Source organism: Crotalus tigris, unplaced genomic scaffold (assembly GCF_016545835.1).
Source record: "Crotalus tigris isolate CLP2741 ecotype Arizona unplaced genomic scaffold, ASM1654583v1 scf7180000018371.15429387391:27106975, whole genome shotgun sequence".
NCBI lineage: Eukaryota > Metazoa > Chordata > Lepidosauria > Squamata > Viperidae > Crotalus > Crotalus tigris.
In genome coordinates this window covers 4,839,425-4,852,645 of record NW_024096970.1, presented here as the reverse complement: position 1 = coordinate 4,852,645, position 13,221 = coordinate 4,839,425, and the positions used below count along the sequence as shown (strand labels likewise).

The 13,221-nt window shown below is 39.1% G+C and overlaps 1 protein-coding gene and 1 long non-coding RNA gene across 3 annotated transcripts in view; one reads left to right on the top strand and one right to left on the bottom strand.

Annotated features, from left to right (window-relative positions):
• The window catches only part of LOC120311568, a 38,658-nt gene extending 30,133 nt beyond the window's left edge, over positions 1-8,525 (bottom strand). The window contains exon 1 of the long non-coding RNA XR_005557659.1: positions 8,039-8,525. This is a non-coding gene — a long non-coding RNA (uncharacterized LOC120311568). The remainder of the gene's footprint in view (positions 1-8,038) is intronic.
• Positions 8,526-8,579: 54 nt separating this feature from the next.
• Positions 8,580-13,221, top strand: part of REV3L (REV3 like, DNA directed polymerase zeta catalytic subunit) — a 76,642-nt gene continuing 72,000 nt past the window's right edge. The window contains exon 1 of one of the 2 annotated variants that reach the window (XM_039351204.1): positions 8,580-8,876. In XM_039351204.1, the coding sequence (XP_039207138.1) occupies positions 8,738-8,876 (139 nt within the window). In that variant the 5' untranslated portion in view covers positions 8,580-8,737. The remainder of the gene's footprint in view (positions 8,877-13,221) is intronic. The other variant, XM_039351203.1, reaches the window with a different exon arrangement.

Sequence of the window (13,221 nt, the reverse complement as noted above, 5' to 3'; positions counted from 1 at the left end):
ACCTGGAGAGGAAAGGGGTTTCAGGAAACAGGAAATGAAAACAGACTCTTCAGAAACATCTTTTCACATATAGTAATACTGAGTTCAAAATGGGACTGAACACAGCCCCAATCCTGAGTCTTTTACTGTATTGTAATAAAGCCATAAGATGTGAGAGGAAAGTAAATTGTTTTTCATTCGTTATATTATTTCTCCCCATTCCTGTGTCTCTTAAACATTGCTATAAAATTCATGGGAGAGAAACATTTCTGTTAGGGAGACAATTGTTTATTTTAACATGTTATACAAGAACTCCGCTAGTTGCCTCTAATATCAAACATGGGTGGTCTACGACTGTCAGTTTGGAAGCAAAACAGATGCTTATGTCACTCCCCTTGTCTTACAACCAAGTCTTTTTTGCAATTTGCAGAATAATGCTGTCTGGATTAATATAGGTCAAGGTTATTATCTTATTGTCTCAATATCTCTGTAGCATAAGCTAGGCTAAGAGGTAGTAACCAATACTGCTGGGACTTCTTTTTTCTATACAAAGCAGACTGAATAGTATGATACTTACTAGAATTAAGTAGCATGTTTTTAAAAACGCTTGTCACCTATCTGAGGGTTGCAATACAGGGGTGCTTCTGCTAACTCCCAGAAAACAGACTGATTTGCATTCTCTTTTTACCATCAATCAAGTAGCCCTGATGCTCAGAAGATACTGCCATCACATGTTGGTCACATATATGGTAGTAAAGCCTAACGTGTGAATTCAACTTTTCAAAATAGGGACAGACCTTGGGCCTGATTAAATCTCCCGTGGAAAAGCCTAAGATCATAGCTTCAGCCTGAGACATAGGTTTGAAACATATGGCATTTTTAGATAAAAAGATGTGAAAGATTATATTTGACATGTACTAACTCATTGCCTGGTTTATAGAGTAAATATCAGCTGGTTAAATTCAAACAACACGCCAAATAATAATTCATAATTTACCCCATACCAGCCATGTTCACATACTAAACCAAAACCAAATTACATTGTGGTTAGCAGAATATATTAATGCAGCGATGACTATAATGAACCAGAAGGATAAATCATCCGCTATTTACTAGACAGCTTCTTATATGGTTTTAAATATATTCATAGGTAGATAAATAGGTAGATGAGTAGATTAATCCACATTCTTAATTTACAGAATGCAACATAGGAGGAATATATCTATTTCTAAAATTATATTAGTACAATTTTCTTAATACTGTTTTACTATTATTTTACTTAGAAGTATGATTAGATACTTGCAAGCCATATTTATTCTGTTATATTTTAGAGAAGGCACAATTATATCTGGGATTACTTACAGCTTATTGCTGAGCTATGGCAAACAAGCCCTTCAGTTCTATCACGGCTAAATAAAGAGGCTGCTCAGTTCTAAATATAGTCATTCATATTGATCTGGTTATAGCAAGAGTTGTCATCTTTTACAGATATGAGAGTCCTGAAAGTTCAAGTGAGGACATAGAAGCAGATCGTATTTACATTTGTCTCATTACTGAGAAGCCATGACCATTTATTTACTCAAGTCTCCTTGCACATTATACATGATATTGTGTCCTGGCAAAACTTAGAAAAACAAAATATATGAGTTTATTCTTCAATCTACAGATTCTAATATAACCTTTTTGCCCAGGGATCCAGTGTAAAAAATAATGCAAATTCTTGATCCCTTTTATTCACTAGATCTAAATTTTAATTCTTGCCATTTTGCAGCAATCATTTGCTCTTCATCATCAAAATTCCAAACTAACCACTGACCAGATAAATACTATTAATTCTACATGAACTGTTGAAACTGAGGAGGATATGAAAAACAAGACATACTGTGCTCCTGTTTGCATACAAATGCATGCCATGTTTTATGAAGAGTGAGACAGCTGCTTTATACAGCAGAAACAATAACTAGGTCTAAAATGGACAGGAATGTTTAGGTAGAAGTTGCGCAACATAAATTAAATTAAATTAATTAAAAAGCAAAATCCAAATTAGTATATCCATTCAGATGGATACTTTATATTGTCATTTCCAATCACTTGAGATCTCTAGGCCTAGATTTTTGTCTGCTTCCTAGTGCAACAAAAATTAATATAATACAATTTATCAAGTAGCTGTTGGGAGTACTGAATTCTAATCTGACATTGTTTCAGTCCACTTAAGCATAGGGCAGGTAATCTTTCCATGACTGGTTGCTCCACTTTTATTTAGTATTACTCTACTTGCATAGGACTGTTAATAGCACAATATTACTGGAGAAGGATAGGGTTTTAGGGTACTTTCCCTGTTTTCTTTTTATCAGAAACTCTGGCATCTTTTTCATTCTCCTGTTGAAAATCTACAGGATACTACCACCTGCGGGACCTCAAGAAAACAAAAGGAAGCTTGGAAGCTCACATGACACACAAGTTGTCCATTCTTGACTCAGACTTAAGAATGCCTTCTCTCTTGCCAAGATCAAGATTATCATCCTTCAAATAAGAATTTCAGAAATTGTTTTGGTTTACTTTTGTAACCATATTATTAAGTTGTAGTAAAAACAGAGAGATTATATGGCAATTATGACTATGACATAAAAGACCTGGCTATAATCTACTTGATCTATACAAAGATGTTGAATATAGTGTGTGTGTGTGCATGCGTGCGCGCACGTGTGCATGTATAAATTAGTTTGGGATAGAAAAATGAATTCTCTAAAAACTTTTCAATGACTTTGATTTAAATATTTGTTGTGTGGCTAAAAATACCGTTGTAAAGCTTATAAAAATGCATTCTCTTTCAGACTAGTCTTTGGAACCCCAATCTTTGGAACAATCACTGCATTTTTTTGCCCCAAAAAAGTCTTCTGAACTTTGGCACTAAAGACTTTACCTCTGTTATGACATGTTTTTCTTCCATTTGCCAGCTTCCTAGTCTTTACCATTTAAATTTCTTCTTCTTCCATCCCAATTGTTGAGACATTGCTATAAGCTTCCTTTGGCTTACTACTACTTCACCAGGATAGCCTATAAATCTTTTTTATTTTCTGAATAAAATCTGCTACCCATGTTAAACGCTGGTAGATTAGTGTATTTGTGAATGTACTTCTAATCAACTCAATGGCTGATTTCCCCCCCCCTACCTGAAACCCCCCCCCCTTTGAAACAGCCTGCCCTCAGACTAGAATTGGCCCTTTTCTCTTTTCAAAAAGCAATCAAGGCTGCTTTTCCAGCACCATTAGGACACAGAGTTCAGCTTAACTGGAAGGAGGTGACCTAGAGAGAAAGTATTCAATTTAGAATCCATTTTACTATTTTTAATGTTTTATTGCTGTATATAGTTTTCGTTTATAGGGAGCTATCTAAAATCTTGGGAAATAGTAATATATAAATCAATTAAGAAATGCAAATAATTAAAGCAAAGGTTTTCCAAACATAATTCTACCAGTATACAAAAAGCTATGTTATGAAATGGAAACTGATAAGACGGAGTGAGATATATAATAATGTCTGATGTGTTATTGGCCATTACGCATTTACAATCAAGGAAAAGGTCAAAGAAATCTGAATGGGATGGAAGCCAACATGATGAATGATATCTTATGCCAATGAGAGAGACAGGCTTAGGTGCTATTTCCTCTACAATCCTGAACTTCTGATAATATTTAGGAGAATTAACTACAGCATTTGTGTATTTTTATAGTTTTATTATATAGTATAAATAGGTAATATAAACAAATAGCACATCGAGATCACAAACAATATTAAAAATAACTTATGCCATATTCCTAATAAAGAACATCATGTATACCTATAAAGTGGGCCTGAAACACACATTAAAAAAAAAATCGCCAAGATTTTTTTCTGTCTCTTTTACCTTACCTTTTTGATTGAAGAAATACAATTTTTATGACTTTTCTGATTCAATATGAAAAGTGTACTTTCAGTACTGCTAATGTAGGAATCTTGGATTTCTCTGCAGAACTATATGCATGTAAATTGGCTACTGAATACTCGATTAACACAGAGCGTGAGTAGAATGCATATTGGCAGGCTACAAAATATAGCAGCATGACCTCCCTTTATTTATGTACATTTGTATGTTTAATCCAAGAGTGACTTAAACCACAAACCAGGAATCTCCTTGTATCCGAAAGTTTCCCCTTTATTAGATTTACTATGTATGGGAAAGGAATACAAATGAGTACAAGATTATGAAAACTGAGTAAACTAGAATCTAAAGTAATACCTCCCAGGTTCCCAAGGGGCCAAAAGGTAATTGCAAGGAATTTGAAATGGACAACAACCGTGGAAAACCAAATAAAAAACACTGACACAGACTCTGATTAAAATATGATATATGCCTGAGGTAAAAATCACAGGAAGAGAAATGTCAGCCTAGGAGGAATACTGGAAGGAACAGCATTAATTTGGGCTGGTTTCTCCTTTCCTCCTTGACCAGCACTAGTATTTTTGTGCCCCACACCATACAGAATTTGTTTCACTGCTTACATCCTTTGCACTCTTACATCCTTTGTACAAATGCAGATTCCTTATGAGCCCAATTTTTAAGAAGGCAATGCTACAAAGACTACATTATTTTTTGTTTTGCTTTGACTTTCCTTTAACATGGTTTGTGGTTCCTTGGAAGAGGTAGTTTACTTGATGAAAAAGCTGAAACAAGACCTAAAAACACTGAAAAAAATAATGGCTACTCATCTGTTTTCTTTTAAATATTGCAACTAAAATTATGCATTGTAGATACTATACTAAGATTTCCAAACATAAAGTCAATATTCCTTCTGGCATCATTATATTTAGATATATGGAATTACTTAGGTATATTTATGACTGAATAAAATCACCTGATAAAAATTGACATAGCAGAGTCCATCTATTATGCAAGACTGTTTCTTTTTTAATGCAATTTGTATTTATCAGTTAATAAGGGCTCTACAATATGCCCCTGCGCCTTCCAAGCTCTTTCACCTGACTTTTTTTAATTACAAAAAAAAATTAAAAAAGAGAAAAGACAACTAAAAAATAAAGTGACAGCTTACAGCATATTTATTTTTAAAAAGGCTTCTGGGCTAAATAGGCCGGTAGGCTTGCTCAGAAAACAAACAAACAAAAAAGATGGAAGGTGCTTTGTCTGGAAGTGTGTTCATTTGTCCAAGAACACAAAAGGTAAATAAGGCTACTATGGAGTAACCTGTACTGAGGTATTGAGAAGGTGGAAATATGTTATGTGTAGCCAAGCCCCTAGTAAGATAATATTAAGAAATTGAGGTCTCTACATCCTTTCAGCATTTCTAAAGTAACAATATAACATTTTGCATCCTAGTTTTATGCCTATTCTGGTATAGTTACTAATTTAATATCAACAATCACCTATTTTGGCAAAGGACTTAAATCTCAATTGGCTTGTGCACCTAACTTTGTTGTTTTTTAATATGATATGTAAATCTAGAGATTATTTAGGGCAGAAAGGTAGTTAAGAAATATATTTAAGATTAAGCTACTTTATTTTGTTTGATTGATATCGGTAGCTATTCAAATTTACAGCTCATTACTGGGATTGTTGCCTAGCAACACACATTAGACATTCTGAAGGGCAATGGACAAAGGTCTTTGTTTTAGGTACAATTGGATTTGCTGTTTTGAGTACTAAATAAAATTACATTTTTTTGCTGTACACAAAAATTGTTTTATAAAATTTCTATTTAATCAATAGGCAAGCAAGTTTGCATATATTCAAAACTGAGAAATAAAAAAAGAATGCTAATGTAAGGTTGTACAAATTATTTCCAATGGGAATCCCCCGATGCCCGAAATAGTCTGGATTCAGTGAAGGTAAGTTTTTTTGTTTCTGCTTTTTGAAAAAACAAATTCCATTGCACTGAGATGAATACAAGGAAATTAATACAATTCATTTAATATGCTACAACAGCTTGGGATCAGCAAACCCAAAGTCTCGACTGACACATTTATTCCTTTTCCAATAAAAAGTAAATATTGCATATGAAGTCAGTTTTCCTTTGAGACTGCACTTTCTCTCCATCTATGGGGAAGAAAATCTATTTAGAGAGACTACCAGACTGTAGCCTGCATTATGATTGTGTTCAAACAATATACTGAATTTAATTCTCATTCAATAGAGAATTCTCACTAGAACCCCTAAAAGGTGATGGCGAACCTTTTAGAGACCGAGTGCCCCAAAACTGGCCCCGCCCCTGCTCCACCCCCTGCCCGTTCCCGCTCTGCCCCCCCATCCACCGGCCCGCCTGCCCACAGGACCATTCACCGCCTCCAGGGCCCACTGCAGATTGCCCAGCAGCGCTATGGCGGCCACACCCTCTGCCCGCGCCCTGCAGCATCAACTGCATGATGGGGTGTGAGGGCAGAGTCTTGTCTACGCTGCCTGGCTGCCATGTCCTTGGCTGCGCTGCTCTGTGTGGGCCACGCTTGAGGGCGAGTCTCCTTCAGGGGGGCTGCTCGAGAGGAGGGGGTCACGGGGGGAGGCAAGGCTGGGGCAATAGCATGTGGGCCCACAAAGAGGGCTCTGAGTGCCGCCTCTGGCACTCGTGCCATAGATTCGCTACCACTGCCCTAGCACAATAATGAGTATACTATGGAGTTTTCTTAGTAGTATGGAAATGGCTTGCCCCTATGTTCTTCAGGAAGATGCTTTTGACTTCCTAATTCAACCCACAGCCCTACTATTATTTAGTCTCTCATACAAATACTAACCAGTCCCAAACCTGCTCAGTTTCTGAGTCTTGAGAAAATTAGCCTCTTGCTGCCATTCTAATCAAGTATTCAGTGTGAAGCCAGTCCATATGGTTAGTTTATGGTTCACAGTTGAATGACCTCAGAACAGTTTGTTAAATAAACCATGGATAGGTTTACCATAAATGTCTTAGGTGAACAAAGCCCATGTACTTTCAAGGTTCTATCCACTTTCATAGTATAACCACTCAAAACTGTACCTCTTCTCCTCATTCTGCATATACCTGATTAACATTTTTGAACAATACCTTACAAAAACATTGGCAGTTCCTAAACTTAAAAAATAGCCAGTCTCTTCAGCTTGTATGTATTACTGGAAGATACCAAATACAAAATTAGGATATTGTTTTCATAAGCAAAAAAATAAATTAATCCAAACTGGAGAAATGTAATATTGTTCTGTACAATGCGTCGATCATAGAATAACATTCCTTTTCTTAAACAAAGGCAGAATATGCGTATGTATATGTGTACATTAAGTGAAAAAAGAGTAAAAGAAAAAAAATAGGAGATATAATTTATGGTGAATATTTTTTTTACCTTAGTAATAGACCAGTTTTATTATGCAATCACTAAGAAAGTATTATACAGCAAAATGTTTCATGTATCAGTGAAACAGATATTCGATTTCTAAATTCAGATAATGACTGCAGTTCGATGGTTGTGTTGCCCAGGGGCAACAAGGTGACAAACTCATGACACTTGACCCTTTCTAAATCATCAGGGCACTTGGCTACCGTCTTACGGTAACACCATAATGTAGCTGAATTGGAAAAACCATTTATGCAGGCACGCGTCGCTTTGTTGTAGAAGGTATTCATCGCGCGCACCCTCCCATTAAAAAGCCGATCGCCCGCTGATTTGTCACCCTGATTGGCAGGTTTCAGACAACCAACCACCAGATCAGCGCACGCTCCAACCACTGTCCCGCCACCTGGCTAGCATCCCCGGTCTAAGTCTCGCGCCACCGCAGAACAGCTGTCAGCGCCGAGCTCCGCAGCTGGGGAAAAAAAGCGGTCGGCACGTTCCTCTTCCGCAGCGCGCGGCTAAAGCCCCGCCCTTCCTGCCACTCCCACCCTTTAGCAGGCTGCGCTCCATTCATCTTTCTCTTCCCCCGCAGGAACAGTTAAGGAGGGGGTGGAGGAGAAAGAGAAGCGCGCGCAGGAAACGTATCTCCCAGCTTCTGCTCATCACACAGTTCCCCTCTAACGCCCTTTTCCAAGGCGCCCAAGGAACTCACCTTCCCTTTGAGCTAAAGGGCTCGACTTCTGAAATGGCGGCTAAATATGATCCCTTAAGTTACCAGTCCAGTCCCTGACCGCGACTGCGCTCTCCGTATAACTTTTCCCAGCCCTTGGAGTTCCAAAGCCGAACTATCGATAGCACGATTCTCTAAGCCAAACGTGCGCGCGAGTTATTAAATTCGCTTTGGAGCCGAAGCTGCTACGCGAAGAAGAGAATCCAACCTTTCTCGCTCACCAACTGTCACCCTTCCCCCCTCCTCTGCTTTAACCCTCCAAGGTGGCTGGCTCGTGACGTCATTATCATGGCAACAACAACTGCAGCCGAGAAGCTCCTGTTCTGGCGCTGTTCCACGCCACGGACAAAGTGGGAGTTGCTCACGAGCCGCGCGCGGTCCGCCTCGTTCTAAAGAGCCTCGTCCCGGTTGGTGCTCGAATCCTGGAGGCAGGACGGAGGGGGGGGGGGCGAGGAGAAGAAAAAAAAAGTGGAAACCTGCGAGCGCGTGCGCGTCTCGCTCCCCGGCCGGTCCAGGACCGCCCGGCCGTTCATTCGCCCAAGCGCGGGAGCGCGCGCGCGCCGGGCGTGTGAGGAAAGAAGGCGGGGGCTGCGCTCGCGCTGCGGACGGGTGCGCCGAGCCCCAGCCTCGGGCTGCGCCCAGTGGTCGCCCTCAGCGGCGCCTCTCTTCGTGGCGGCGAACATGTTCTCAGTGAGGGTCGTGACTGCCGATTACTATATGAGCAGCCCGCTGCCCGGCCTGGACCCCTGCCAGTCCTCCTTTAGGGAGGCCCCCGTTAAGAAGGTGCCCGTGGTGAGAGTCTTCGGAGCCACTCCATCGGGTAAGGACGGGCGCCCGCTCGCTCCGGGCACGGCCAGGGCGAAGGAGGCTTTGTTGGCCCTGGGACTGGGGTTCCCCTCCCTCCCTCCCTCCCTCCCTCTCTCTCTCTCTCTCTCTCTTCGCCTTCCGCCTCGCGACATTGGCGCGCTGCAGCAGGAGCCTCCCCTACCTGCTCCCGCCGCCGCCGCCGCCGCTGCGGTTGAACAAACTCGGCGGTTCCCGGGGCCCCGCCTGGGAATCGCGGGGAAAGGAATGGCAGCCCCCATGCACGTCTGAGCATTGTGCCGGAGGCGACTTGCGAGCCGCGCAGGGCGCGTTTCCCTCGTTAGGGATTGCGCCGCGTGACCCTCAGTTGTGCAGCCGGGAGGTGTGGGTGGAAGATCACGGCGTGTTTCTGTGTAAAGAGCACAATCCGTCTGTATGCGTTGTTGGAAGCGAGTGCTCACTCTCTACTCCCGCCTTCCTGTATTATGACCATAATGAAATCCAGCTGTATAAATACTGCTTTTGTCTGATGGCAGTATAAGCTATAACTCACCTTGACTGTTCCCCCCCCCCTTTTTTCAAACATAATATTCGGAGGTACAGTATTGAGTTTCTGTTTCTGGTAAAGCGTATAAGTGTGAATGGGCTTGAAAATGCGTTATTAATCCTAGATAAACGGAAGGAGATTTAAATTGCTATATTAAAAAGATCATAAATTTATCAGGAATAGATATTTCTGCTCTAAGAGGATGATTCTACATCTAATCACACAGAATTTTAAAACAATATTTTGCTCTTTAATAAAACCCATGTAAGACCAATATTATTTTGGTTAATATTCTCTTCTGCTTTTAGCAAACTAGGTTTAGCAAGAGTCATATAAACCCCCAGACTGTGTGTGTGTGTGTGTGTCTGTGTGTCTGTGTGAGCGAGCCAGCGTGCCTACTCAAGTAAATACTGCTGGGCCAAATAACTTGGCATTAGGATATTTCTGACATAATTAATGAAACTGCACAAAAAAGACATGCAGGAACTCAATCTAAATTACAAAAAAACTAATACTGATAATAGTGACAGTTTTTAATAGCATGTTTGCTATATTTGGTTATTTATTAAATTTATTTGCTGCCTACTTCACTAGCAGCTTGAATAATTCCTATTTTGCAGTTTAATCCCTCAGTTCTTGTAAATGGAGAATGTTTGAATATAGCTCTCAGCATATTTTTTTTCATAATTTCTAATTTTACAAAATGATAATTTTATAAAAGCAGGCTGGTTCTTTTGTGTATAATTGAAGTTTCTTATAAAGCATTTTTTTCAAGAGTCCTACAGTTGATTCTAATATTTCCCTTTGGGTAATTGTTTTTGTCAAAATCTGCTTAACAATAGCAGCAAGTGTTGATTCCACAGGTGGGGATTGCTTATGTTTTATTCACTAGGGCACAGAAGGGGGGGGTGTAACAGGAGGACCAGAAGATATTCTGCAAAATAACAACAACCATCAAAGGTAGAGATAACATTGTCTCATAGAGCCCATGGGTTGCTTTGGGAATAAAGATATTTTTCCCCTTTCTCTTACTATTTTTTTTAAATCAAGGGAAAGTACCTTAATGCCTTCCAGGAAAAAAAATACAAAAGGAAAATACCTACCTCTGCATTAGGTATAGATCAGTATGGAACGGAATGACCAGTAGTATGATTTTTGACAAGTAAGTCAAGATAAAATGATCCTTATCCATATGCAGTTTGTTGTTAAGTTTCCGGGTTGGTAGTGTTGCAATAAATTGTAGTCTGAAAAACATGGAATGTGAAACAAAATCTAAATATAGTATCAAAATATTTAGATAAAACCTACACAAAAGGTATTGTGGAATAAAAAGTTTTAATATCTTTCATTGTAATCTTATTTATGCTTACTTGGAAGAATATTTAACTCTATTCGACCAGATGTACTCCTAGGAATTTTTTTTTAAGTTTATATAAACCCAGAGGGTTTATTCTGACAAGAATTTGGTATGTATTTCATTCATTTATACTGATTTTATTTTATTTGGGCAAAAGAGAAAATTATCAGTAATGTTAACAGAAAATGATAAATGAAAACTATATATGCTGTTATCAATTATTCAGAATGATATTTAATCAATAAAAACACCAAATCATTTTTTTAAAGTTTACCCAATTATTTTTAGAGACAGTCTATAAATGTCTATTGAAATAACATTGCCTGAATGAGATTTAGCACTGATTTTTATATTTAAATAAAGGTCCAGAAATAAACTGGAATGAACCATATGTGAAAATTTAAAATTAGTTCATTAAAGTTATAGTGTGTGAAACTAGAATTGAATTTGACTAGAATTAACCCTAACAAATAGAGTTAGAACTTGAATTTCTATAAAAGTGTTTATTGAACTTTAGAAGATATAATCACCTGAATTTCTGGGGCCTTATCCTCACTATATTTGAAATATTTATACATCAAAAAGGCTCAATCAAAGATGAAATAATAAATACTTGTCATAGAGTTTAAAAATCAGATCAATCAATCATTTGATCAAAAAATCAAAACCTATCATTATACCTTTTCCAACAAACTTTTGTTGTCCTATCTTTTGTTAGGAAACATTTATCTTGGCCAAATATAACATACCATCATCTGTGCTTCTAGAAGACTGATTTAATTATACTTCCATAGTAATGCCTCTGTCTTGCCTGCTTAAAGAAATAGAATTGAGTCCGTATATTACACTTTTTACTTGCAGAACATCAGTCTTACCTCCCATCTTGTCAGTTTGTCATAAAAACATAGGAAACATATACTCACTCTCAGTCAGTCCAAGAATAATCTTGATTAATTTTAAGAGTATCCTCACATTGTACCATTACAGATAATCCTTGGATTATTGGGACTAGAATTTCTATCACTAAGCAAAGCAGTTGTTAAGCAAACTATCACATGATTACACAGCAGTTCCAGCATTCCCAGTTGTGGTCATTAGACGAGGGCCTCACGTGATCCCAATGGCTTGTAACTTCCTGCCAGCTTCCCCATTGATTTTGCTTGTCAGAAGCTGTATAGGAAGATTGCAAATGGCAATTAAATTAGCTTCCCAGTTCTTCCAAAGCAGGTGATGGTTTGAGGGGATCAGTGATACAGAAGAAACCAATTCATTTTTCCTGCCCTGCATGAAGTACCTCTGCTTCAACGGCCTCATTTTGCCTAGATCCCCTTCCATTTGTGCTCTTTTGGCCACCTTGCATAGTATAGCTAAGATGAAGATGATACTATATTCCATCACTGCCTCATGCCCAGTGGACCTTCCTCCCTGTCATACTCAGTGGTGTCCTTGTTTTCCTCCTCCTTGATGGTCGCCTTGCATCTCCTGTGGATGGGCCTCAAGCCACACAGTACAGGTGCTCTGTCAACATTGGGTCAGTGAGAGGAAAGGCCAACTCCGGTGTGTGCAAAGTGTCTCCTCTTCAACTCTGCCACCCACCTATCTGGCTGAAATGAAGACACTGCTGTATCCTTCTACCACTTGTCCTTGCTGCCATACTGCCTCTCACTGTTGCCTCTGAGCCTGGCATTGACAGAACCTCCATACCATGGGGTCTGAGGCTGGCTAGCATTGATGAGCCCATTGGAGGCAAGGCAAGGTGATGGCAGAAAAAAAAGGAAGAAGACAATGGTGCCAAGGAGGAGAGGGATCAAGTATTATTGGCAGGAGCAGAATACAGTGACATATTCATCTCTGCCATTCTATGCAGGGTGGCCAAAGGGCAGTGAAGGGGAGGGAAGAGATAGATGTGTGTGGAATTGAACTGGAGACAGTTCACGCAGGGCAGGGGAATGTGACCATAAGATACTGCAATAGTTGTAAATATGGCCAGTGGCCAAGTGCTCAAAGTTTTACTGTGTGTCCATGGGGACGCTAAGATGGTTGTAAGTGTGAGGGGTGGCTATATGTCTGGTTTTTTTTCAGTGTTGTAGTAATTTTGAACAGTTGCTGAACAAATGGTTTCAACCTGAGGATTATCTATATTTATCATTTAAGGCTGTAGCAGTTGTTAAATCAATATTTTAATATCTCAGCCTTTTATGTAGCAATATCTGATTGCATTCATTTAACAGGTATTTTTGCAAGTTTATTTTTTATATTCTTTGGATCTACTCCTATATTTCAGTTTTTTAATTCATTGTCTTTTACTTTGCAATTAGCTTAGACACTTTTAATATCTTTTTAATCTGTGTAACATTCGTCATGGAACTTAGTTTAGTTTTTGTCACCAGTCATAACAAAATTGTTGTCATTTGAAGGAGATAGAGAATGTGTTATTTTTGCTTGTGTTATACCAAT